Below are 27,181 nucleotides of genomic sequence, written 5' to 3'. Positions count from 1 at the left end.
CAGAGGATAGGTCGAGGAGAATGAGAACAGCAGGAGAGTTAGAATAAAGATTTGCAGGCATGTCTTCACTGGTGTTCTGTAGAGCAGTTTCCGTGCCTCTGGATGCCCGAAATGCAGATTGATGGTCATGAAGGCACCCAATTTAGGTATGCTTGTCCGCCCTTTATCTGCCTCCAGAGCCTAACCGGGCCCCTCACAGCCACTGCCACCATCGGATTGGCTGCCTTTTGCTTTTATTTTTTGATTGGGCGGCAGCAGGCGAAGCCGGCCCACCTCACTCAAGGCCCATAGAATCAAGGCTGGCACCTGTTTGCTGCCTGTTTGCGCATGGAAGCGCGGCGCGGCCACCCCCGTTGCCCGACCAAACTGGCCCAACCTATTACCTCTAAAAGAAGCCCCTGCTAACGTTTGACTATCTACATATCATTATACCGAACAACCTGTGTCACCATCCTGCAGCAGGTACATAGATCATCCTGCAGCAGGACGGATGATCTATGTACCGAGAACTACGCGTACCGGGCGAGCTACTGTAAGTACATGGGCCCACTTGCATTACCGCGCCTCCCGCCCGCAATAATCCGATTTAGCACCATTGTACCTATTACGAATACCCTAGCCCCCGCTAAGCAATTACATTTGTATCATGCATATAGCCTGCTTCCGACAATTGCTCCCTTTGTTGCTGTTTGTTTACACTCGAGTCAATACAAGACCTGTTAAACTCAGGTGCCTTTGCAGTAACATGTATGCTCTTCTGCCACTATTGAAACTGTCAAACTTAGATGTTCCATGCTGTACCTCATTTGTATGTTAGTCGCTAATAGGATTGTCACATTTAGATGCCTTTGCGTCATCATGTGTGCGTTTTAGTTATCTATAGGATTGTCAAATTTAGATGACTCTGCGGTTTCATGTATGTTTCTCAGTCACTAACAGGATTGTCAAATTTAGATGACTCTGCGGTTTCATGTATGCTTTTTAGTCATTAAAAGGATTGTCAAATTTAGGTGCCTTTGCGTTATCATGTATGCGTTTTAGTCATCTATAGGATTGTCAAATTCAGATGACTGCGGTTTCATGTATGCTTTTTAGTCATTAATAGGATTGTCAAATTTAGGTGCCTTAGCGTGTATGCTTTTTGACATTAACAAGACTGTCAAATCCAGGTGCCTTGCAGTAGCATGTATGCGCTCTAGTCCCTAACAGGTGTGTCAATTTAGGTGCCCCTTTGCCATTAACACCCAACATGCGCATCACCAAGATCTGCCTTCTATACAAATTCTGCTCCCTACTCTGGACCACTCTAATTATCACCACAACAATGGCCCACTCTAATACTACACCTTGCAACTTGCAACAGAGAAACACGCGACTTAGAGCAAGACTGTCACGATCAACAACCTCAAAAACAAAAGAACTAGACCATCAGGCTTTACATCCACTCCAACTGCCACTAACCCCAACTCTCTTGCCCTAACGGCTGAAAGGTGTCCTAAATCACAATTCGACTCTTTCCACAACCAGAAAAGACGCAACCACCCCAATCCTAGACTTATCCAAGAAACTATCTCAACTCCTACCTTATCAGGAGCCCTCATCAATGCGAGGTCCCTCATAGCACCCAACATGGAAATCGCAGACATACTTGCTATGGATAACCTAGATCTTCTCGCTGGCTCTGAGACCTGGCTCCATGTTGCCACAGGTCCTGCACTCATGATTGCCATACCAGACAACTACAATATACTAAGTCGATCGGCCCAACTCCAGAGGTGGTGGCTTGGCCATTATTGCCAAATCGAAGCTAGCTGTAAGACTTACCACGCCTCCAGCAATTACCTATTGCGAACTTCTTTCTGCTAAAATACCCATCTCCAATAATAATACACTAACTGTTCTTCTAGTGTACAGACCACCAGGCCCACTAGGTAATTTCGGGGGAAGACCTATCCAGTCTCCTCACTAATAACATCAAAGAGTCCACCCAGCTCCTACTACTAGGGGACTTCAACTTGGGATTCAATGATGACGAGGATAAACAGGCCCACTCTATGCAATCAATCTTAGTTGATCATGGTCTTACCCAAAAAGTCTTAGCCCCTACACATATAAAAGGACGTACATTAGACTGGATAGCCAACCGAAACTGTGCCACCACCATCTCTAATATTTTACCACAAACCTGGACCGACCACCACCTTATATGCTTCTCATCCACCATAGAGCCTCCCAAATTAGATAATACTGAAATAGTACCTCCTATGCCAACGAGAAGTAAAAAAAGAAATTACTGCTGAAAAACGACTCCCACTCCTCCTACCAGCTCTCACCGATAGCGCTATTAACTCTGACCCAAATATGCTAGTTGAGACATTTAACAGCACTATGTCCAAAGCCTTGGACATGATCAAACTACGTAGAAGTAAACGAGAATCTCATCTCAACTCATGGTTCACCCCTCACCTCAAAGAACTACGTATCCAAAAATGCAAACTCCAAGCTATTTGGAGCCATACACCCTCAGCCGAGAATAAAACCTTACTCGCCAACCTTGCTAAAAAATATAAGAAGGAAATAATCCAAGCTAAAAAAGACACATTTAATGAGAGAATTAGCAAAGCTAACTCTAATTCCAAAGAACTCTTTTCCATCCTCCGGGAAATGGAAAACCCAATTGCTCCCACAAACAATGTCCCCAAGGACAAACTATGGTGCACCAGCATCCAAAATGCCTTAGCAAATAAAATCACAATGCTACAATCCAAAATTGCAAAGAAGAAAGCCTCTTTGAGCTCTACTGGATCACATACCACCCTCCTGACAGATACACATAGCACATCTACACAAAGCAACTGTAAACTATTCAGGTTTACCAACATATCCATACTGGAAACTGAAAAGGTCATATTATCCCTGAAACCATCGAACTGCCAAGGGGACAGCTGCCCAGCACAAGTTATTAAGGACGCAGCTAGAGATTTAGCACCCGTTATCTCTAAATTAATCAACGCCTCCTTTAGCTCTAGTACTGTACCTACCAATCTCAAAGAATCCTGGGTACTGCCTCCTCAAAAAACAGACCCTTCACCCAGCCATCCCCACTAATTATAGGCCCCTTACCACGGTCCCAATCCTCCTTAAAATTATTGACAGAGTAGCCTATCTCCAGATCCAAAACTATCTGGAGACAAACCAACTACTAGGATCACGACAATCTGGATTCAGACCATTACATGGGACTGAAACAGCCTTAATTGACCTGAAGACACAAATCGACGAGTTGAAGGATAAAGGTAAAACAGCTATGCTCCTAATCCTTGACTTATCGGCGGCCTTTGACCTGGTGGACCATACAGTGTCATGCAACCACCTAGCGTCTGACGCCTGGGTACAATCCTTCCTAGCCAACCGTACGATGAGTGTTCTCCCCCTTAGCCTCAGCGGACTCAATACAAATCACCTGTGGTGTCCCACAAGGTTCATGTGTCTCCCCCACAATGTACAACATCTTCACTAAGCCACTCTTCGACAAACTTTACAGACTGGGGGTAACTTACACTAATTACGCGGACGACACGCAGATCCTCATACCACTATCTGGCAACTTTGTCGAAGACACAGCTATAGTAAATAAGATTTGCCTTCTCATTCAGGCATGGATGGCCTCCCACGGCCTCTGCCTGAATGACAATAAACCAGAGGTACTGATCCTGGGTTCCGACTCTAACCTCAATTGTCTCGCCTTCAACATAGACGGCAATATAATTAAGGTGGCGACCGAGGTAAAAACACTAGGTTTCTACCTTGATTCCACATTATCTGTCAAAAAACAAGTACATTCCTTGGCCTCTTCCACTGCTTACACCTGCAAATTAATCAGGGCCTGCAGACCCTACCTCTCCAAAACCAACTGCATCACACTAGCCAACGCCCTAGTAATGTCTAAATTGGACTACTGCAACGCCTTATATGGAGGCGCCAATAAAACTCATAAACAAACTGCAAATATTGCAGAACAATGCTCTTAGAGCAGCACTGGACATACCTCGCAGAGTACACATTTCTAACATTAGGAAAGACCAACATTGGTTAAAAATTAGTGATGCAGTTCTCCTCAAGACGCTATCTCTCACCCATAAAGGGCTGAACAATACTGCACCCCCATACATCTCGGCTAGATTGACTAGAAAATCCTCTAGTCACCACACTAGAGCTTCTAACCATTTCCTACTACAAATTGCTAGATTCAAACTAACTAAAGCGGGTGGCGCAAGCTTCCCTGTTAGAGCTGCACGGGCCTGGAATGCACTTGCTATTGCCTATAGAGCCAATCTACCCTACTCTAGATTTAGATGCAATGTGAAAAGTTGGCCTTGGACCAATGACAATTAACAATCTGATCCCTGCATTAGGCCATGGATCATTTCACACAACTGTCATGATACTCTTGAAACCTGGTCTATAGACCATCTCATTGCCCTCTGTGTGTTGTGAGGTACCCATATCTTGTATTCTTTGTATATAGTCAAGTATCCCATCCGCACTTGGGAATATGTTCTTACAAGGAAAAAAAAAGGGATGCCCAAGGGGCTCCCCAACAACATTGCATAGAAAGTGCTTTGTGCTGCAAAAGTAAATTACAGATCCCTTAAAAGTTTGAGGAAAGATGGACCGGAAAAATGGAGGCACACAAAAAGTACTCCCATAGGCAGAGTAAAAGTCCAGCAAGAAGTGCTGGGGTCTTGCATGTGAAGGAGATTGGGAATAGAAAATGAAAAAAACCTACCCAACACCATCCTGTTGGAGGCAAATGACTTTATCCAGCATAGTTGTGTTTATTCTTGCTTAAGTCTTTTCATTATGCTTTTGTGATGGATGGCATCAAAAGCTTCTCTGGTGTCCGGAAGGATGACGCTACTTGAAGCGTCATGAATCCTTGTCGTCTTCACATTGTCCTCTATGCAACCAGTTCAGTTCCCCTTACTGAGGTAAATCCTATCCGGGTATAAAAGGCCATCCTCTGGTCACTTTTCCTTACTGCCTGAAGTCGGGTCAGGTTTTATAGTGACCCGAAGATATGCCTCCTTTGACGGAACCTCAGATCTTGATTTTGCCTTGGATGCCTGAAGGACCCCTCCTCCTTCTAATGCTGATCCTTTGGCTTGTTTCCAATTATCTAGAAATGCTGTTCGAATCTTTGGCTTTTTTCTGGTAACTTGTGTCGTTGGATGTCTGCAAGGCCGCTCAGAACGTTTTCTGTAAGCATTGTGTGTTAAGAGACAAGCTCCTGATGAAATGTCTGGTTGAGTCTAACCTTACACATGTACTGGCTTGACTAGATATTAGGTAACATGTTCTTGGTGGCTCACAAAAGGGTGTATTTAATCTTTATGGACAAGTTATCCTACTTTCTGCCTGCCCTAGCTTTTAGTATGGACTGAGTAAAGGAGAAGTGTTCTGGAAGCCTGACTCTCCTCTGTGCGGTGACATCTCCCATTAGTGTGCAGGAACAGGGACTGTGGACTAGGCTTGCAATGGGCACTTTGCTCATGTGGTTTGTACCTTTGATTCTCAGGCAGATACTTAGGAGGGAACTGGACTTTACAATGCATCTATGAAGCATTTGTCCACACTCAGCAGTGCCCGGGCAGGCTGAGCTGTAAGCCGTATACTGCTGCAGTAATTGCGGCTTAAGTGCCGCACCTGCAAATGTAGGATGTTGGCCATCCCACACAGAGCTGACACAGGATGCTGACATCCACACCCTTAGCACAGTTGAAATTAGAACACAATGCTTTCAAAAAAATATATACCTATGCTTTCGCCCCTGTGTCATAAAGACGTGTTGAATCTCCCTATTTAGATTTACTTCATGTAGCCTCATGAACTTAAGGTTTTGTCTCAAACTGATGCCGATTCCCTTTTTGTTCTAGGGGAGCTGCTCATTGGGCGACAGCTGCTGCTACTCTCACCGCCAGGACGAAGAGAAGCCGAAGACTGCCTTGGAGCCCCCACCTGCCCCATAATCTCCTCCCACACACATGGGAGGGAAGACTTTTTTCGATAGACATTTTCACTTTTAATAAACATGCAAGTTCTTCCTAGTCGTGGAAGGCTTTTCTATTTTATGGTTGTCTCTAATTGGAGAATTACACCAGCACTCTGAAGGACCCACTCGACATCCGAAACATGATAACAAAAAAAAAAGAACAAGCCAAATTTGAAAACATTCTGTGTTTATTGAAATGGACGGCAACCCCAGCAAATCCCCTTGAATAGTGCAGAGAGAATGCAAAATGGCAGGAATGGTACATGCAAGCAACTCGCAACATGTGCTGACGTTGTGACATTTAAAGCTTTGGGAAAGAGGGAACATGTTGGAGACTTAAAATGTAGATGAAGGCTCTTGTGCTCGTTTACTAGAGGGTGGTTTGCAGGCTCCACCAAAAGTGGCACCTGACCTCCACAGAACCTCTTTACACAGGTGATAGCAGCGGAGGAGCTCCATCTGCCACTACCATGGCACCCATGCCCATATCTGCCCCGGGAGATGGGTGTTGTGTTTGATCCTGGGCAGGGAGGTGATGAGAAGCGGGGTCAGGGCTATCCCAAGTGGGAAAGGCCCGGCCAGGTGAGCACCAGACAAAAAGCTGCTGACATAAAAATGTCATGCCTTTGAACCAGATAAACGGCACATGTGTAAGCACCGTTGATGCAGAAAAGCTCCATGCTTTACTACATCGATACGAGCCATTGAGGACGTTGCCTTCCCTCGCATGTACTGTACATCTTTGCTCCTGTGAAGCAGTAACAGTCTGCTCAGGGTGGTGCAAAAGAAGGGGAACCGAGATCTCTGGGTCCCGTCAAAGGGGATGTGATCTGCACCCAGTCCGTCCAGGGCACTGCACCCATATCCAGAGAAATACTGGGCCCTGATGAGTACATCCCGGAAGGGGTATGGTACATGGATCGGAGGGCACTCGGTAAGGGGGCAAGGGAGACAGCCAGTGCGGATAATGGCTGCAAACTATTAGTTCATGGATTCCATGTCTGCTGTGCTAAAGAGGCGCATAAACCCCCATGTCTGTGCCTACAGTTCTCCATCCCTGGCTCCATGCCCAGCACTACACTACCTTCGGAAGCTAGGTCTGTGCTCCAGAAATACTGAATAAAAGCTCACACAAAGACCAGGCAATACAGCTCCACCCTGGGCACACAATTCACATGTCAGAATGGACCGTTGTGTGTAGTCTTGGTTCAACCAGGATAGCCATTGCCTGCTATGATGCTGGGCACTTTAGGGGCTCACGCCAGGCACGAATGAGAAGCCACGCAGAAGAGGCACGCTCCAATGAGCAGTTTCCGCACTGCAGCTGGGGGGGTGGTGTGGTGTGGGAGAGAGAGAGAGGGAGAGAGCGAGTGAGAGAGACTACAGCAAATCACTTTACTCTGCAGAGAGAACATATACACAGTGTAGTTTTCATTTTTGGTTCAGACAGTACAGCAGGTGGTTCCTGCACACAGCATCCTATGCGGTGAAGGCTATAGACGATTCGTGTCAGGATTTGTGCATTTCACCGTAGCAAGAAAGGTCCGAATCTCCATGGGCTGCAGGGTGACCGCTGTGGGGTCCAGGTCCACAGCTGGCTTCTGGAATGTTCCACCAGGAGCTAGAGAAAAACGAAAATCCATTGGCTTATTCAACATTTCCTACCAGATCTGTGCAAGAGAGACTGACCCACATGGGAGAGCGACTAGAGGACAGAGTGCCCGACACAAGACTGACAACCTTCACCCGCCTCGTGGGCAGGAGATGGCACCATTATACAGTCCCTTGCCCCCAGGATATCACACCATTATACAGTCCCTTGCCCCCAGGTGATGGCACCATTATACAGTCCCTTGCCCCCAGGAGATGGCACCATTATACGGTCCCTTGCCCCCAGGAGATGGCACCCTTATGCAGTCCCTTGCCCCCAGGAGACGGCACCCTTATACAGTCCCTTGCCCCCAGGAGATGGCACCATTATACAGACCCTTGCCCCCAGGGGATCACACCAGCACCATTATACATTCCCTTGTCCCCAGGAGATGGCACCATTATACAGTCCCTTGCCCCCAGGAGATCGCACTGGCACCATTATACAGTCCCTTGCCCCCAGGAGATGGCACCATTATACAGTCCCTTGCCCCCAGGAGATGAAACCATTATACAGTCCCTTGCCCCCAGGAGATCACACCAGCACCATTATACAGTACCTTGCCCCCAGGAGATGGCACCATTATACAGTCCCTTGCCCCCATGAGATGGCACCATTATACAGTCCCTTGCCCCCAGGAGATCACACCAGCACCATTATACAGTCCCTTACCCCCAGGAAATGGCACCATTATACAGTCCATTGCCCCCAGGAGATGGCACCATTATACAGTCCCTTGCCCCCAGGAGATCACACCAGCACCATTATACAGTCCCTTGCCCCCAGGAGATGGCACCATTATACAGTCCCTTGCCCCCCAGGAGATCACACCAGCACCATTATACAGTCCCTTGCCCCCAGGAGATGGCACCATTATACAGTCCCTTGCCTCCAGGAGATGGCACCATTATAAAATCCTTTGCCCCCAGGAGATGGCACCATTATACAGACCCTTGCCCCCAGGAGATCACACCAGCACCATTATACAGGCCCTTGCCCCCAGGAGATGGCACCATTATACAGACCCTTGCCCCCAGGAGATCACACCAGCACCATTATACAGGCCCTTGCCCCCAGGAGATGGCACCATTATACAGTCCCTTGCCCCGAGGAGATGGCACCATTATACAGTCCCTTGCACCCAGGAGATGGCACCATTATACAGTCCCTTGCCCCCAGAAGATGGCACCATTATACAGACCCTTGCCCCCAGGAGATCACACCAGCACCATTATACAGTCCCTTGCCCCCAGGAAATGGCACCATTATACAGTCCCTTGCCCCCAGGAGATCACACCGGCACCATTATACAGTCGTTTGCCCCCAGGAGATGGCACCATTATACAGTCGCTTGCCCCCAGGAGATGGCACCATTATACAGTCCCTTGCCCCAGGAGATGGCACCATTATACAGTCCCTTGCCCCCAGGAGATCGCACCATTATACAGACCCTTGCCCCCAGGAGATCACACCAGCACCATTATACAGTCCCTTGCCCCCAGGAGATGGCACCATTATACAGTCCCTTGCCCCCAGGAGATCGCACCATTATACAGACCCTTGCCCCCAGGAGATCACGCCAGCACCATTATACAGTCCCTTGCCCCCAGGAGATGGCACCATTATACAGTCCATTGCCCCAAGGAGATGGCACCATTATACAGTCCCTTGCCCCCAAGAGATGGCACCATTATACAGTTCCTTGCCCCGCCACCTTATTCACAGCAGCTTCTTCTAGCATCCCACCCACATCCAGAATTCACAAGTGATGCCCTTACCATATGCCAAAGTACTGTGGTGTGGTGTCAGTACTGGAAGGATGTCAGCTCCCCTACACATATAGTGTCAGTACCTCCCGTCGCCCTGTATACTGGCCGATGGTGGGGAGGTGTAAAGGTGACACTTTTCACATCATCTACTGCAAGTATTGAAAGGATGTCATCTCCCCAGATCACGTAGTGTCAGAACTGCAAGGATGGGTTTGTGTTGAATAAGGTCACCCCCCCTTTTGATGGCATCCATATTATGGATTGGCACCTCCTTGTACATCTTACCTCCCCTTGGCCTCCATTGCAGGCGTTCCATGGACTGCTTGACGTGGTTGGCCCCTAGAGTCATTTCCTGAAGGGTTGTGATGTTGAAGGTTGAAAAGAGACCCTAGGATGGAGAATGGGGGGCAGGGGAGAGAGTAGAGCATTAATCCATTTCTCACGGAATGTACATACCTGAGATGCATCAAAACTCTGTGGATCAAGACGTTCAGAGAGGGAGTCAGGACCTCAAATCTGAGACAACTGAAGGGCACAATGTTGGGGTGAACGTTGGAGCATCAGAAAGAAATGCACTTTCTTCCACCCCAATCTGATTTGTATTGTTTTATTGCAACAAAAAAGTAAATTGGTAAACTATCTTGTCAAACAAATAATTGCAAACATACCATTTTCCAGTTTATCTGCACCATAAGAAAAGGAACAAGCTACTTACCTGTAACTGTTGTTCTCCAGCATGGGTCTGGCATGGATTCACATGCTCATGAATATTCCCCGTCGTCAGGCTGAGAATCCTCGGTAAAAGAAAAAAAATCAGTTTCAGTTTCGTTTCTAAACTGTCTTTCTACTAGTAACCAATCACTGGTCTCTGGGTCATACTGCCCCCAGCCAACGATTGCCCTCTACGTAAGCCCCTCCTCTGGCAGCCATCTTCAGATTTAGTAGCACGTAAAGTGGCAGTAGGACCAAGAGGAGAGCCGCCGATGGGTTGGAGGGAGGGTTTGCATGTGAATACATGCCAGACCCATGCCGGAGAACAACAGTTACAGGTAAGGAACTTGTTCCTTTTCCAGCATGGGGTCTGGCATGGATTCACATGCTCATGAATACAAGAATACATAGCATGCACAACCACGGGATGTGGCAAGGCTCAACATTAAGCATTTCAACAACTCAACATTAAGCATCTCTCACCTCCTCACCAGGCTCACCTTCAAGCGAACAGGTTGCGCAGCACTGCCTGGCCGACTCTGGACTCCTCCCTGGAATCCCGGTCGACGCAGTAGAATCTCGTGAAGGTGTGTCGACCTCCACATGGCAGCCCTGCAGATGTCCAGAAGGGGCACACCAGACAGGAACGCCGTGGTAGCAGCAATCGATCTGGTTGAATGGGCTCTCGGATGGCCGGGCAACGGTCGGTTTGCCAACTGGTGACCGTGCATGATGCAGCCGGAGAGCCATCTGGAAATGAAAGCCTTGGAGATGGCCTTCTCTTGGTTCACAGCACCAAAGTTCACAAACAGCTGTGATGTCTTCCGAAAACTCTTTGTGCGGTCCACGTAGAAGTTCAGCGCTCTAGCTACATCCAGCGAGTGCAAAGTCCTTTCAGCCGGCGATGAAGGCGACGGGAAGAAAACAGTTAACACCAAGGGCTCATTGAGATGGAAGTCTGACGGCACCTTGGGCATAAAGGAGGGGTGCATCCTCGGCACCACCCTCATCTTGTGAAATGTCAGGTATGGAGGTTTACAGGAGAGGGCCTGGATCTCTCCCCCTGGACGTGCAGAGGTGATGGCCACAAGAAACGCTGTCTTCCACGACAGGAACTTCAGAGGCGCCGAATGCAAAGGCTCGAATGGAGGGCCCATGAGCTTGGTTAGCACCACATTGAGCTCCCACGCCGGGGCCGGAACCTTCACCGGCAGGAACGAGCGGAACAGTCCCTTCATGAACTCCTTGACCAGGCGGTGTGACCACAGAGACGACCGCCCCAGAGTTCTGGTGTAGCGGGAAATGGCCGTCAGATGAATTTTGATGGATGCATGCGCCAGCCCCGCCTTGGCCAGCGACGACAAGTACGGCAGCACTTGGGGGGCCGTAATCCATATGGGGTTGATCTTCTGTGCACGGCACCAGACTGAGAACCGCTTCCACTTATGTCCGTAGCACTTAAGAGTCGAGGAAGCCCTGGCCTTGGCAAGTACCTCCTTGCAGTCTGCCGGGATATCATAGCTTCCGAACTTAGTGCTGCAGGAGCCAGGCCTGCAGGTTCAGCGACCCTGGTCGTGGTGTAGGAGCGCGCCTCCTTCCCTGGCGAGAAGATCTGAGTCAGTCGATCTGCATCATTCGGAAGCTTGACTGGAGGGGACGCTGACATGTCCAGAAGGTCCGGGTACCATATCTGCCTCGGCCACGCCGGTGCGACGAGGATCATCCTGCACCGGGACCGTCTGATTGACTAAGTCGCAGAAGCAAAGGCAACGGTGGGAACGCATAGAGGAACAGGCCGCCCAGAGGAAGGAGAATGCATCGCCCATGCTCCCCGGCTGGGGAAACCTGCTGGCGAACCTCCGGCACTTGGTGTTCGTCGCCATCGCAAATAGATCTATCTGGGGATTTCCCCATCATCGGAACTGGAGATCCATTTGATCCTTCCGGAGCTCCCACTCATGGCACGAGCGCAGCTCCCTGCTGAGTGAGTCAGCAATGGTGTTCTTTACTCCTGCCAGGTGGAAGGGTACCAGAAACAGCCACTGGGTGACAGCCCAGTGCCACAGGTCCTGCGCTTCCTTGGACAGAGCTGGGGATCTGGTGCCCCCCTGCTTCCGGATGTAGAACATCGTGGTGGTGGTGGTGTTGTTGAAGACCCGTACCACTTTGCCCTTGAGGGGTGGGAGGAAGGACCTGAGGTCCCAGAACACGCCCGGAGCTCCAGAACGTTGATGTGTAGCGACCTCTCCTCCAAGAGCCATAGGCCTCTTGCGTGGAGATCTCCGGTGTGCGCGCCCCATCCCTCCAGGGAGGTGTCCGTCGTCACCGTTTCCTGATGCGCTAGACTCTGGAAGTCCATGCCCGCCGCGAGATGCGCGCGGGTGCCCCACCATCGGATCGCCTGCCGGAAAGTCTTGTTGAGGGAGATCTTTTCTTCGAAACCTCCCGTCACTTGTACCCAACGGGCGTCGAGGAACACCAGCAGCGGCCGCATCCGCAACCTGCACAGTCGCATGAGGTAGATGCATGACATCATGCCGAGCAGGGACTTGATGGACCTCACCTTGGCAACCTCTGTGCTCAACAGCCGTTGTACCTTGCCCAGGATGTCCTTGATCCTCTCCTCCGACGGTGACGCCAGCCGCGCCACCACGTTGAGTCTGGCTCCCAGGAACAGGGCATCCTGTGAAGGCACCAAGCAGGACTTTGCAAAGTTTATTGAGAACCCCAGTTCCGTGAGCAGGCGGACGGTCCTCGCAGTGTGGTCGACGGTGAGTTCTCTTGACTTCGCTCGGATGAGCCAATCGTCCAGGTAGGGGTAGATGTGGATCCCCTGTAGGCGCAGCCACGCCGCCAGGCACTTTGTGAAGACCCTTGGCGCTGACTTCAAACCGAAGGGCAGTGCCCTGAACTGGTAGTGCCGGCCTTGGACCACGAAGCGGAGAAACTTTCGATGTCCCTTGTCTATGGGGATGTGGAAGTAGGCATCCTCCAAGTCCAGCAACGACAGGAAGTCGCCTTCCGCCAGTTGTCCCAGCACGTGCTGAAGGGTGACCATCCAGAACCTCTGGGATTTTATGAATTTGTTGAGGCGGCGGAGGTTTAGAATGGGCCGCCAGCTGCCGGTCTTCTTTCGGACAAGGAAGTACCGCATGTATACTCCAGAGCCTCTTTGGGATGAGTTCTATCGTGCCCTTTTTCAGCATTGCTCGTACCTCTAGAAGTAGCTGTGGAACGTGGTTTTCCTTTCTGGCCACTGGTGGAACGTGGGGGCACCTTCTTTGGAACTCCAGAGTGTGCCAGGGCATCCAGCACCCAACGGTCGGCGGAGATGGTCTCCCACGTGTCGACGAAGTTCGCCAGCCGGCCTCCCACCGGGGTGCTCTGGTGGGGGCCCAACATCACGGCCGGTTCAGTCTTGCTTTGTAGAGGCCTTGCCCCCTTGGCGACAACGCTGGTGTCCACCGGCCTTGTTGCAGCCTCTGTAGGCTTCCTGCGATGAGGAATGGGCCGCCTGGCGGTACGACGAGGAACTGCCGCCAAATCCTTTGAAGGCACCTTGAGACTTGCCTCCGGAGGTCCGAAAGGACGGCATTCGCTGATTGAGAGTGCCCAAGGCCCGGGCCGTCTCGGTGTCCGCCTTGATGGTCTACAGTGACTCGTCCACTGTCTTGCGGAACAGGTTGTTTCCATCGAAGGGCATGTCCAGTACCCTGGTCTGCACGGCCTGATGGAAATCGGCCCTGGGCCAACCACGAAAGCGAAGGCAAACGCTGTTGCCCATCTGGCGAAAACCGGTGTTGGCGATGTCCGTGGCAACCGTGATGGCGTGGCCCGATGCCACCTCGTCTTCCTGCAGGATTTCAAGGGCTTCCGCACTCTTGTCTGGGAGGAAGTCCAGGAGGGGAGCGCTCTTAAACCACAGCTCCCTGTCGTAGCGGGTCATGATTGCAAGGGCGTTGGCAGCCTTGATGATCGTCGCTGCCGGCGAGATTACCTGTCGTCCCATGGCGTCCAGCTTCTTCCCCTTACCGTCCGGTGGAGAAGTGGAAGTTGATGCCGTCGTCCCTGCCGATTTTCTTCTTGGCTGCCGTGGAGACCACTGAATCCGGTGACGACTGCGCCCTGAGGCACATAGGTGCGGAATCTGGGACCCGGTACTTCTTCTCGTACCAGTCCCTCTTCGCAGGGGCCGTGGCCGGGTTCTTCAGAAGGGACAGTCCTTCGTCCCAGATGTTGTCCAGTAACGGGACTGAGAGGACGGTCTTCCTCTTGGCCTCCCGTTGTTTGTAGAGGAACCCCTCTTTCTTCTGCTCTTCGGGGCATAGCTGTAAGAGCTCCGATGCCCTTGCGATCATAGCGTGAAAAGAGACAATTTCGTCAGAAGGGGATGCCCGGGGAGGGGTTGACGGGAGATCAGTTCCGTCATCACCGCCGTCATTCGTGCCGTCTCCGTTTCATCCCTCGGTGGGGGAGATGGATGTGAAGGCTGGAAGGGTGGAGGAGGAGGGATTCTCTGCTTGGGTGAAAGACTCCCGACGGTCCAGGCGTCGCTGGATGGTCCACCGGAGGTAAGGGTAGCCTCGTCCCCATCTCGGGTTCACAGGGTTTGCAGAGCCATCAAAATGTCATCCTGCCTGTCCGTCAGCGGTTGCGACGGCAGTGGCGTGGTGTCCGGTTCCTCGTCGACCTGCCGTTCTTCCTCAACTCTCGCTCTCTTTGTCTGCCTCATCGGGATCCTTCCCGCAGGCCCTCTCCTCGAACTTCTTGTCGAGGGTTGCTTTGACGATTGACAGCTCGTCCTCAGAAGAGGTATCTGAGTCCGTTAGGGCTTCCTCGTTCCTCCCCTCTTTCCCATCTCAGGGTTTCACAGGGGTCATTTCGACAGGCTGGAAAGACGATTCACTCGGGGACGGCCAGGAAACGCTAGGCCTGGCGGTAGTCTCCACTTGGGTCGCCTCCGCAGGCTTCGCCAGAGCCGCCACAACTCCCTCAATCAAGGCCTTAGCCGGGTGAATCAGGGCCTTCACTGTGGGAGGAGGGCCACCGCCTTGCTCCCCCTTGGCTTTCTCCATCGGGACCTGCTTGGGCTTCTCCCGAAGCTTAGCTAGGTTCTCAGACTTCCTTTTCACCGAGCCGCTGCATTGGCTCGTGGTTGACGGCGTCGGAGACATCGCGTCCTGCCTGGCAGCCGAGGAGCCCGAACCAACGGTGCTCCCGGTGCTCGTGGACTTGCGGTGCTTTGCCTTCTGTTGGGCCCATGTTGCTGCAGCACCCTCAAAAGTCTTAGAAGACCGCTTGGACGACGACTTCTCACCTGCTGCTGGGTTCTTCGCCTCCAGCCAGTTAGCGAGTCGTGTACGACTGTCCTTCATGGTCCGGGTGGTCATGTTCTTGCAGAACGCCCAGTCATCGTCCACGTGCGACTTGTCGGCAGGAAGGCAATAGAGGCAGGGAGTGCTAATCCTCTTTAAAGACATTCTGTAGTCCACATCCTGGGCAGATCCTAAACAGCTTGTATCCAACGGGCGTCAAGTTTCCTTTGTCCTGGGCCATGTCCACGTGGGGTAGGCCTCAAAGGTCTTCCGGAACCCTCCAAGAAGTTAACTTCGATGCGAAAAATCCCCCTTGAGGGGCATAGAAAGGTCCGAAAAACGGGTCCCCGTTAGTTGGTTGATGGATCGATTGAGCTTGAGGCTCGATTGACCTAAAAATAGAGCAAAACTCTTAGAAAAATCGCAAAAACGCAGTAAAAGCTTGAGAGCTATAGCAGGAAGACTCCAACACAGAGCGTGCAGTAAAAATCTGAAGATGGCTACCAGAGGAGGGGCTTAGGTAGAGGGCAGTCATTGGCTTGGGGCAGTATGACCCAGAGACCAGTGATTGGTTACTAGTAGAAAGACAGTTCAGAAATAACAAACTGATTTTTTTCTTTTACCAAGGATTCCCAGCCTGACGACGGGGAATATTCATGAGCATGTGAATCCATGCCTGACCCCATGCTGGAGAACGGGCTCATCTAAACACAACCCTGAATATCCAAACCTACCTTCCACCCCATCCCCATTACACTGAATAGCCAAACCTACCTCCCACACCATCTCCATGACACTGAATACCCAAACCTACCTCCCACACCATCTCCAAGACACTGAATATTCAAACCTACCTCCCACACCATCTCCATGACGCTGAATAATCAAACCTACCTCCCACACATCCCATGACAGTGAATATCCAAACCTACGTCTCACACCAGCCCCATGACACTGAATGTCCAAACCTACCACCCACACCTTCTCCAATGCACTGAATATCCAAACCTACCTCCCACACCATCTCTGAATATCCAAACCTTACCACCCAAACCATCTCCAAGACTCTGACTATCCAAACCTACCTCCCTCACCATCTCCATTGCACGTTTCCATTGTGAAATTTAAACAACGAAACGCCCTCCCTGAGCCTCTAATCGAGAGCATGTTTGCCTTCATGCGTGGTCTTAGAACACACACTTTTTTTTTTTATTTTCTTTTTACTTAAACCTGTACCTTGTCATCTTGTTTCTTCTCCAAAAAGGGATCCATTCTTTTTCATTACTCCTTGGGGACTCGCACACTAGACTAGTTCACTTTTCCATACCATAAAATCTCCCATACCTTCCCTAGCACTTGCTCTTTAGTTGGGGAGGGGGGCGGGTTGGGGGACTACCACTCCCAAACAGAACCCAAAACTCCTCCAGCTCACTATTTATGCCCTTCATCTTCCAAAACTGCTCAACGTATGCCTTCTAACTCACTTATCAAGCTTGCGCTCTTTCCCTATAGGTCTTAGAACATTGTCACCAAACACACCAGAACGACCCAGCCCCTTCCAACAGAGGGGACTCAACCTGGGAAACGTTTGAGGGTGGGTGGGGCACACGGCCATCTGGGGAGCAACTTCTATTGATAGGCCAGTGATGTCTTTAACGTCATAGGCCACAGCCGCTGCCAGAGCTAGTCTAACAGACTCCCAGATCCCTTCCCCCAACAAGATCTTGCATCACGATTTCCATTGTGGTCTTCACGGAACTCAACGTTATATGGGCTCAAGCAACTTCAAAGGAGTCTGGAACATTTTAGAAATTAGTATGTTATCTATTTCCCACTCATTTTGGAGTAGTTAGCATTTCCCTGAGCTGTAAGAAATGAACTGTCATTTTGCAATCATAGTTTATTCTCTGTTTTTAATGGGGTAAGAGACTGACTCTTTACCCCCTGAACCCCACGACTTGTCCAACTCTAGCCACGATTCGTCCCACATTTGACATCTCTGGGAATTAGACAGTCATATTGTCCTTGTGACAGCCACAGGTTCCAGAGTACCACTGTTACGGGATGAGGGAGACTATGTTGGCGGCTCCAGAAATGAGGCCGGATTCTTGGGTGAACCCACTGTGGACACTGACCGTTTCACCCTGAACGGAACGCAGATCCCCCTTTCCGCTTCATGGAGTGTGATGTTTTGATAGGCTAATCTGGCCAGGCACTGGAATGCGAAGTTTGATTTTAAGGCTTGATGAAAGTTGCCTCAAAGATCCCAGGAGGGTGTGTTTTGGGCGGAGAGGGGCCGGAAGTGGGATGGAATGGCCAAAGGGAATAGCATAGACATGGGCATTAAATGGGTGGGTAATGACCAAACACCACCTTCAAGCTGTGTGTCCCTCCTCACATGCCATCTCGCCCCAGCTGTACTCCAATGCATTTATTTTGGCTTATAGGGGGCACTAAAGCGCCACCTTGTATCCAAAACAAAATAATGCCATAGTTTGATAAGGAACATCCAGGAAAGAGAGTATGGTGTCTAGGTACTATGCAGCCACATTGGCACGAGACTTCTTGCCAGTTTTGCCCAAACCATGCAAACTCCCAGTTTGTCAAACCCACTATACTCCGTTAGGGAGATTTTCCTTTTACAAATCTTAACCTCTCTGTCCTGACCACCACTACGTCAGGATTCACTGGGATGTGTCCTATTAACATTGAAGGCGAATGAGGCTCTCACTCAACTTCTGCATTTACTTTTGTTCTGGGACCACTGAACCCTTCTTTAAAGGTTGCAGCGTGTGGAGACCTCTTCCTTAACTTTTGGCTCTCCTGCTTTCCTATGGCAGCACTCGAACCTTATGTGGGCCCCCTTTTGCAATGTAGTTTTGGGTTCACTGGCGAGTCCCTAGACATACCAGTGCAGGAGTCTTCCTTGCCATTTTATGACTGTACTATTTTAAGGTTTGCTGCACAAGCCATCTTCCTGTGGCAACACTTTCTATCCCCTTCACTTTCTGTTCCAAATAGCAAGTTTGCTACTTTCCAGGCATCTTTGGCACAGGCTGGTGGCAGTCATTACTTTTTGACCCATTTTCACAATGCTTATCCCGGATTGACATTTTTAGCCATAACACACTGAAGGGGACTAAATGCTCACAATGGCCTCCAATCATGTTTTACATCCTATTCAAGAGAGCCTGTTCTTTGTTGGCAGTCCTACTCGCCTTTTCTTCATGCATGTCAGCAGGCTTCATGCAAGAAGCTGACCAAGGTGCTAATCTTCGGAAGTGGGGTGGGGAGGGGGGCTGTCTGCCCCCAACGCATATTCCTCCAGGAGCTTTGAAGTAGCTGTGAAGCTGGCAGTCCACTATTGTTTGAAAGCTGCAACGTGTCTTTGTTGGAGAGCTGGTGTTTCCCCCAACCCATTTGCCCATGAATACACAAGGGAATTGCGCAGAATCAAGTGTTTACTGTACCTTACAACCAGCCTCCTGCTGCGTTGCCTCGACTGCTCAGCCAGTGCTACTTGGAGAGCGATGGTAGCTCCGATGTTACCTACTTCTAGAAAAAATGGGTGCTATATCTGGGCCCTAGAAACAAAGCCTAAGCAAAATATCCAACACAGTCCACCAGTACATACCTGCAGGTCGACGACAACTGGCCCAGAGAAATTGCCACTTTCCCCTTTCTCAAACTGGTTCTCCAGCCGAATCAGGATGGAGTTCTTATCCCACCGCGCCAGGGTCAGGATGTGGACATTCGGAGGAAGTTCACCATTCAGAGCCGAGAACTAGTAGGTGGGAGAGAAAGGAGTGTGAGATTGTGAGAACAAAAGCAGAAATGAGAAGCAAATTGGTAGCACGAGATTACACGAGAAGTTGCTTTAAAGAAAGGAGGCACCTAGACAGGTAGAAAGAAACTATGTGAACTAGGGTGCAAGAGAAGGGCGAAGCTACACTAGTTGTCCATTGGCTGGTACAAGTGTGGTTGTATAGCCAATAGCTCCAGGGAGCTCTACTGCATTTCCATGGTACGTGAGCTATGGAAGAAAGTGAAGTAGGTCAGAGGTGCGTTGCCGAAGATGCGTGACTACATGGTGAGTCGGGGTCAGACAGCAAATCGCTCTGCATTGACCTTGCAAAGAGTGTCCTGTCACAGAGGCTCAGGCTTAGCTATCATACTTATATTAATACCAATTTATCACCTCGGAAACTGCCATAAAATATTCCCTTCTCCTTCAGACACTTTAGAATTTACCCTCCTAATTTCATAATTCCCGATTAATGATCTACTCTTGCTGCATGGATATGCACCCAAGACATCAAAAACGCTAAACTCCCTTTAACATGTCGCATCTCAGTTTGAAACCACAGAATTGTTTCATCTGTACCCTCCCTCCACAGATTTCAATCTGGATACTGAATGTGGAGGCAAAATATACTACACTTTGGACAAGCTTTGGTGCCATAAGAGCACTACGGTGTTGATTGCCACATTAAACTGAGTAAAGGAACAAGTTGCGTAGCTGTAACTATTGTTCTCCAGCATGGGTCTGGCATGGATTCACATGCTCATGAATAGTCCCTGTCGTCAGGCCGGGAACCCTCAATAAAAGAAAAAACAGGTTCACTTGCGTTGACAAACTGTCTTTTTCCTATAAACCTGTCACTAAATCACTGTGCTCTGGGTCATACTGCGACCAGCCAAGGACTGCCCTCTCCCTAAGCCCCACCTCTGGCAGCCATCTTCAGATTTGGTAGCACGTAAAGTGGCAGTATGACCAAGAAGATCCGCAGAGGGGCAGGAACTGGGGTTCGCATGTGAATCCATGCCAGACCCATGCTGGAGAACAATAGTTAGTCAAGTTACTTGTACCTTCTCCAGCATATGGTGTGGCATGGATTCACATGCTCATGAATAAAGAATGCATAGCAGTACAACTTTACATAACCACAGGAGGTGGCAAGACTCAACAGAAGCAAATACTCTTACCTCCGTAACGGGCTCACCTTCAAGCGGACAGGTTGCGTAGCCTGCTTGGCTGACCCCGGACTCCTCTCTGGAATCCCTGTCGAAGCAGTAGAATCTTGTGAAGGTGTGCATGGACCCCCACGTAGCAGCCCTGCAAATGTCCAGCAGGGGAAAACCAGACAGGAACGCCGTCGTTGGAGCAATCACTCTGGCGGAATGGGCTCTCGGACAGCCGGGCAGCTGTTGGTTTGCCAACTGGTGACAGTGTGATGCAGCCGGAGAGCCACCTGGAGATGGAAGCCTTGGAAAAGGCCTTCCCATGGTTCACAGGATCAAAGTTCATGAATAGTTGAGATGTCTTCCGGAAACTTTGTGTGTGCCACATACAACTTCAGCGCGTAAGCCACATCCAGTGAGTGCAAAGTCCTTTCAGCTGGTGACAAAGGTTTTGAAAAAAATACAGCCAACACCAAAGGCTCGTTGCGATGGAATTTCTGACTGAACCTTTGACATGAAGGAGGGGTGTGTCCGCAGCACCACCGTCATGAAAAGTCTGATAAGGCTGTTTGCAGGAAAGCAACTGGATGTCACCTACCCGCCTGGCAGAGGTGATGGCCATGAGAAAAGCGGTCTTCCACTAAAGGAACTTGAGAGGGGCCTGATGCATAGCTTCGAAGAGAGCCCCTATGAGCCTCGTCAGCACCACATTGGGTTCCCATGCTGGGGCAGGGGCCTTCACCGGCAGAAACGATCGAAACAGTTCTTTGAGGAACTCCTTCACTAGACGGTGGGACCAAAGCGAAGACCGTCCTGGAGACCTGGTGTACCAGGAGATAGCCGCCAAACGACCCTTTATAGAGGCGTGTGCCTGCCCGCCTTGGCCAAGGACAAGTATGGAACAATCTGCACAGCCGAGACCCTCGGAGGGTTGATCTTCTGCATCCGGCACCATGTTGTGAAATGTTTCCACCAGTGGCCATAGCACTGAAGAGTCACTGACGCTCTGGCCCTGGCAAGGACCTCCCTGCAGTCCGCCGGCAGCTCATGCCGTCTGAAGTCTAAGGCTGCAGGAGCCAAGCGTTCAGGTTCAGCGATCGTGGCTCGTGATGTAGGATTGCGCCTTCTTCTCTGGCAAACAGATCCGCAACCACCACCAGCAGCTTGACCGGGGTGACGCTGACAGGGTGAGAAGATCCAGGTACCAAATCTGCCTCGGCCACGCCGGGGCGACTAGGATCATCCTGCATCTGCACTGTTTCAGTTGATTGGTGACTCGCACCAGTAGAGGCAACAGGCGGAATGCATACAGGAACATGCCTTCCCATGGAAAGGAAAATGTGTCCCCCCCCCCCATGCTACTCGGCTGGTCGAACCTGCTGGCGAATCTCTGGCATTTGGAGTTAGTCGCCGTCGCAAACATATCGATCTGGGGTCTGGCGTTTTTGAGGAAGAGGCCGTCCACTTGATCCTGTCAAATCCCACTTGTGGCAAGAGCGCAGCTCCCTGCTGAGGGAGTCGGCGATGGTGTTCTTGACTCCCACCAGGTGAAAGGGAATGAGGAACATCTCCTGGGTGACAGCCCAGTGCCACAAGTCCTGCGCCTCTCTGGAGAGCACCGGGGTCTGGTACACCCTTGCTTCCTGATGTAGAACATTGTGTTGGTGTTGTCTGTGAAGATCCTCACCACCTTGCCCTTCAGGGGCGAAAGGAACGACTTGAGGGCCCATAACACTGCCCGCAGCTCGAGGACATTGATGTGGAGATCCCTATCCTCCGGTAGCCACAGCCTCTGGCTTTGACACGTCCGGTGTGGGCTCCCCAGCCCTCCAGGGAAGCATCTGTGGTGACGGTCTCCTGGTATGGGAGGGCTCTGGAAATCCATGCCCCCAGCGTTGTTGGAGCGCACACCCCATCACCTTATCACTCGATGGAACTCCTTGTCGAGAACAATCTTGTCTGCGAAGCTTCCGGACACCTGGATCCACAGAGCTTCCAGGAATTCCTGAACGGGCTGCATCCGCAACCTGCAGAGTTGGATCAGGTAAATGCACGACATCATGCTGAGCAGCGATTTGATGGTCGGCACCATGGCAGTCTTCAGTGCCAACAGCTATTGCACCTTGCCCAGCATGGCAGCTATCCTCTCTTTCGAGGGAGCTGCCAGGTAGGAGACAGTGTTGAGCCTGGTCCCCAGAAATAGCACGTTTTGCGATGGTATCAAGCAGGATTTTGGTAGTTGACAGAGAACCCAGATCAGTAGCAGCCAGACGATCCTCTACGGGTGTTCGACAGCTACTTCTGTGGACTTGGCGCAGATGAGCTAGTCGTCGAGGTACGGGTGCACATGTATCCCTTGTAGACGCAGATCGGCCGCCACTGGCGGCAGGCACTTTGTGAACACCCTAGCCGCCGACATCAGTCCGAATACCACAAAGCACAGGAACTTCCAATGCTTCTCGTGAATGGGGACGTGGAAGTATGCGTCCAGCAGATCCAGCGACGACAAGAAGTCCCCTTCCTCCAGTTGGCCGAGTATGTGCTGCAACGTGACCATCCTGGATTTTTGGGACTTGAGGTATTTGTTGCGGCCCCACAAGTCTAGAATAGGTCTCCAGCAACAGGTCTACTTCTTTACCAGGAGGCATGTGGAGTAGATTCCGGAACCCCAGAGTCACTTTGGAACTAGCTCTATTGCCCCCTTTTTTAACATGGCCCACTTCCTGCAGGAGCTGAGGGATGTGCTGCTCCTGCCGGACCACCGGTAGTATCCACGGACATCTCCAGGAACTCTGTGTCCGTAGGCGAGAGCGTCCAGCACCCATCGGTCGGTGGAGATCTTTTCTCAATCGCTGACTAAGCCCGCCAGCTGGCCTCACACCGAGGTGCATGGGTGAGGGCCCTGACGTCCTGGCTGATTCAATCTTGCTTCGGGGCCTGCATGCTTTGGGAACGACAACGTCATCCACCTCCACCGAAAGCCTTGGAGAGGCCCCTGTAGGCCTCTTGGGTCAGGCCGGGAGGGTTGACGGTATGAGGAGGACCCTCTGCCGAACACCTTCTACGATCTGCCTGATTTTCTGCCATAGGCAGGAAAGGATGGACGATGCTGCAGAAGAGTGCCCAGGGCACAGGCCATCTCCGTCTTAATGGCCTGCAACAATTCGTCGACTGCTTTCCCAAAGAGGTCGTCCCAGTTGAAGGGCATGTCCAGCACCCTCGCCTGGACCTCGTGATGGAAGTTGGTGGCGTTCAACCAGCCATGACGACTGAGGCAAACACCATTCCCCATCTGTCGGAACCCCAGGTCCGCGATGTCCAGGGCCACAGTGATGGCATGGTCCGATGCCACCTCGCCTTCCTGCCTCGACCCGCATGTCAGATGGAAATTCCAGCAGCAGAGCCATCTTATACCACAGCTCCCCGTCGTATCTTGCCAGGATTGCAAATGCATTTGCTGCCTTGACTGTTGTCGCTGCTGAGTAGATCACTTTCCTACCCATGGCGTCCAACTTCTTCCCCTTGTTGTCAGGGGGAACAGAGGCTGAAGATGAGGGATTAGAAGACTTCTTCCTCGCTGCAGCTGAGTCCGGGGAAGGCTGTGATGGTAGGCACTTGGGTGCAGACTCCGGCACCCAGTACTTCTCCAACCTATTCCTCTTCGCCCGTGCTGAAGATGGGTTTCTCATCAGCGGCAGGCCCTCATCCCAAACATCATCCAGGAGAGGTACCGCCAGAATGGTCTTCCTTTTGGCCTCACGTCGTTGGTAAAGGAAACCTTCCTTAGTGTCTTCCGGCGTCCGCTGGAAGAGCTCCGATCTTGGGAGACCATGTTGTGGAATTACCCCACTTCATCTGAGGGAAAGAAGCCCTTGGCAGCGGAGAATCGCAGCCGTTGCCGTGTCCGCCCCCGTATCGTTGGGGCGGGAGGGCATGTGCGGCAGTTGATGAGGCGGCGTAGGTGCTGCTTTCTCTTCTTTGCTGCTGGCGGGCCTGGCGCCGGAGCTGCCGTCGGCATCTTCTGAATCTGACACTGGGGTGTGGAGAGTTTAAAGGATGTCCAGCAATACGTCCCTTGGAGGTGTCAGGGACTGGGGGGCAGAGGGGGTAGAGAGGGATGTAGGTAGGCTTGCTGGGCCCAGCGCCCACGTTGTAGTCATTCCTGCCGCTGTCGTCGTCCGCCTCGGTGTACCCGCGGTCGTAGTCATCATCGTTCCCCACATCGCCCGGAACCGCTGTGAACAGACAGCAGGTCCTCCTCATCCGAGGAAGAAATATCTGTGCCCTGGTGCACGGTTGATGCCTCTACCCTCCCCCCCACCCCTTTTATTTACATCCTGAGGTGTCGGTCTCTGGCTTAGGGATGGCATCCACTTCTCTGGCGTTTTCTCCACTGGCTCGGGGGGTGCGGGGGTTCGTATCACTCTGGGTGCTGTCAGGGTCCCCTGGTCAGCCCATTTCACCTTCGAGGGCCGCCACCAGCTCGATCGTCAAGGATGACTTCGGCTGGATCACCTGTGCCTTCGGGGGCAGCTCAGACACCTTTCCCTGCGCCTTGGTCTTCTCCCGCAGCTTCCCTGTGCTAGCCGATTTCCTCTCCAAGGAGGAGCTGGAGCGATGACTGGAGATGGATGCAGATGGCGAAGATGAAAACGCTATGCACATCGTGTGACCCGCTTGCGCAGCGACCCCAACGGAAACGGACTTGCAGTGCTTGGCCTTGTCTTGGGCCCCCACAGATGGAGCTCCCTCAAAGGACTTAGAAGCCGCTCTTCGGACCAGCTGGCTCTTGGTGAGGCATGCCCCTGCTTGCCGCACAGGGTAAACGCCTTGTCGTTGAGCCACACCGCCAACCTACTGTGACGATCCTTGACGGTGCTCTTGAAGAACCCAAGGCAGATTTCACAATCTGCTTCCCTGTGGTCCGGATGGAGACAGTAGAGGCACTGGGAGTGTGTTCTCCACAAACACAAACATGTTCTTCAATCTGCAGCTTGAGCAGAGCTTGAAGAGGGAGCCTCCCTTCCTTCTCCTCTGAAATGGTCTGGCATGCGATGTAGGCCAGATCGCCTTATGGAATCTTCGATGAAACTTTTGACGATTCCTGCCCTTGAGGGGCGTTGAGATGCCGACAAATGGATGCCTGCTTGCCGGTCAAAAGAACGAAAGAGCACACAGGCTCTATTTGACAGATATATAAACTTTCGTTTAAACGAAGAAGCGCAAAAAAGTAGAAAAGCTTTCGGAGCTAAACACAAGGACTCCCAACACTTGAACATGTGATAGAAATATGAAGATGGCTGCCCGAGGAGGGGCTTAGGGAGAGGGCAGTGATTGGCTGGCGGCAGTATGACCCAGAGCTCAGTGATTGGTTTATAGGCGAAAGACAGTTTGTCAGTGAAAGTGAAACTTTTTTCTCTTACAGAGGATTCCCAGCCTGACGACTGGGAATATTCATGAGCATGTGAATCCATGCCAGATCGCATGCTGGAGAATGTACCATATGGTGGCACCACAGCGCAATGCAGAGGTCTAGCCTTGCTGCTTGTGACTGGGCAGGAGGACTCGCAATTCCAGAGGCTTTCATTGAATACAGATACAGACCTACAGCAATAGTTCAGAAACATTGTGTATTCATCCCCGTTATCATCGATGCAGTCTGTTATTCTCTGGGCCTTCATCCGTGAAATACTCTTCCAATACGGACTTGTGATAAGTCATTCTTGGACACAGGTTGCATTGGCTGCCTTTACACTGAATGCTATCCATATAAGATTTTAAAGCATGCGGCCAAAAGATCTTGGCATACCATTAGGGATAATTTACTAGGACCCAGAGAGGGTAGAAACAAGCCCAATGGGTTGGTGTGTGTCACCACTTTCTCGAAACATACCATAGATTAAAAAACATGTTAAAAAATATTGGCGCCAGGTTAGGCTGCACCACTGAAATGCCCCCCTTTTCTTTAAAGATGGGTACACTTTTGAGAGAACGATTGGTCCATTTGTGTAAGCTTGGAACATAACATAGAAGCCGCTTGGGACTCCAAGGAACCCGGTGAGAGGTCACCATCCATGCAGAAATTACAGTACCTGCGCTTGGACTACAAAAACAACGGAGTTGAACTACAGGAAGTGTTGCTGCCTCCGGTCACTGGCGTAGGACCACTTGCAACGCAGCTAGAGACTATTGCTCGCCCCTGCCATCTAGCACTTATAAAAAGCACTGTGCAACAGTAACTTCCACCTGTACTCCTGCCTCCCATGCTGCCTGCTTAGGTCAAACTTTGCCCCCTGCCCCCTTGGTAATTCCACCACCACCCTCCTGCCCCCCCTCAACATGCATGCTCCCAGCGCAGGTCCGCAAATAAGTGTTGTGCCATATAGCGCTACACACAGTAAGGGTATACCTCACATCCCACCCTTCCAACCCCCCCCTCACACACTCCCAAGACAGCAGGCCCATTAGTCACATTAGTCCTTACCAAGCACACCAGCAGTGAGAGACTGCACACTGGGGCTACGACCAACAACTATGCCTCTGCCCTTAAAATCGACCTGCTCCCCTCCCTATCCATTCCTGCCTACATTAAAATGGATTGGTGCTGGCCCACCCCTGCCAGTCCCTTGGGCACCAGATAATAGCTATCCTCCTGATCAAAACTCATCTGTCCACGCATGAAGACCCCCGTCCTGCACTCCAGGCTGGGTCACCAACAGGC

The 27,181-nt window shown here is 51.1% G+C and overlaps 2 protein-coding genes across 4 annotated transcripts in view; one reads left to right on the top strand and one right to left on the bottom strand.

Moving 5' to 3' along the window:
• The window catches only part of TRMT1 (tRNA methyltransferase 1), a 298,762-nt gene extending 292,631 nt beyond the window's left edge, over positions 1-6,131 (top strand). Inside the window, exon 16 of the mRNA XM_069604303.1 lies at positions 5,937-6,131. Within this exon, the coding sequence (XP_069460404.1) occupies positions 5,937-6,029 (93 nt within the window). The 3' untranslated portion in view covers positions 6,030-6,131. The remainder of the gene's footprint in view (positions 1-5,936) is intronic.
• A 91-nt stretch (positions 6,132-6,222) lies between these two features.
• LOC138447860 (lysosomal alpha-mannosidase-like) overlaps positions 6,223-27,181 on the bottom strand; it is a 493,239-nt gene continuing 472,280 nt past the window's right edge. For all 3 annotated transcript variants that reach the window (XM_069604300.1, XM_069604302.1, XM_069604301.1), the window contains 3 exons: positions 19,133-19,282; positions 9,758-9,860; positions 6,223-7,673 (listed from right to left, as the gene is read on the bottom strand). In XM_069604300.1, coding sequence (XP_069460401.1) covers positions 7,546-7,673; positions 9,758-9,860; positions 19,133-19,282 — 381 coding nt within the window. In that variant the 3' untranslated portion in view covers positions 6,223-7,545. The remainder of the gene's footprint in view (positions 7,674-9,757; positions 9,861-19,132; positions 19,283-27,181) is intronic.

The sequence above is a fragment of the Ambystoma mexicanum genome, chromosome 3q (genome assembly GCF_040938575.1).
Source record: "Ambystoma mexicanum isolate Mex_15411 chromosome 3q, UKY_AmexF1_1, whole genome shotgun sequence".
Lineage (NCBI taxonomy): Eukaryota > Metazoa > Chordata > Amphibia > Caudata > Ambystomatidae > Ambystoma > Ambystoma mexicanum.
Note: the sequence above shows the minus strand (reverse complement) of the source record. Positions and strands in the feature narration are given on the sequence as shown.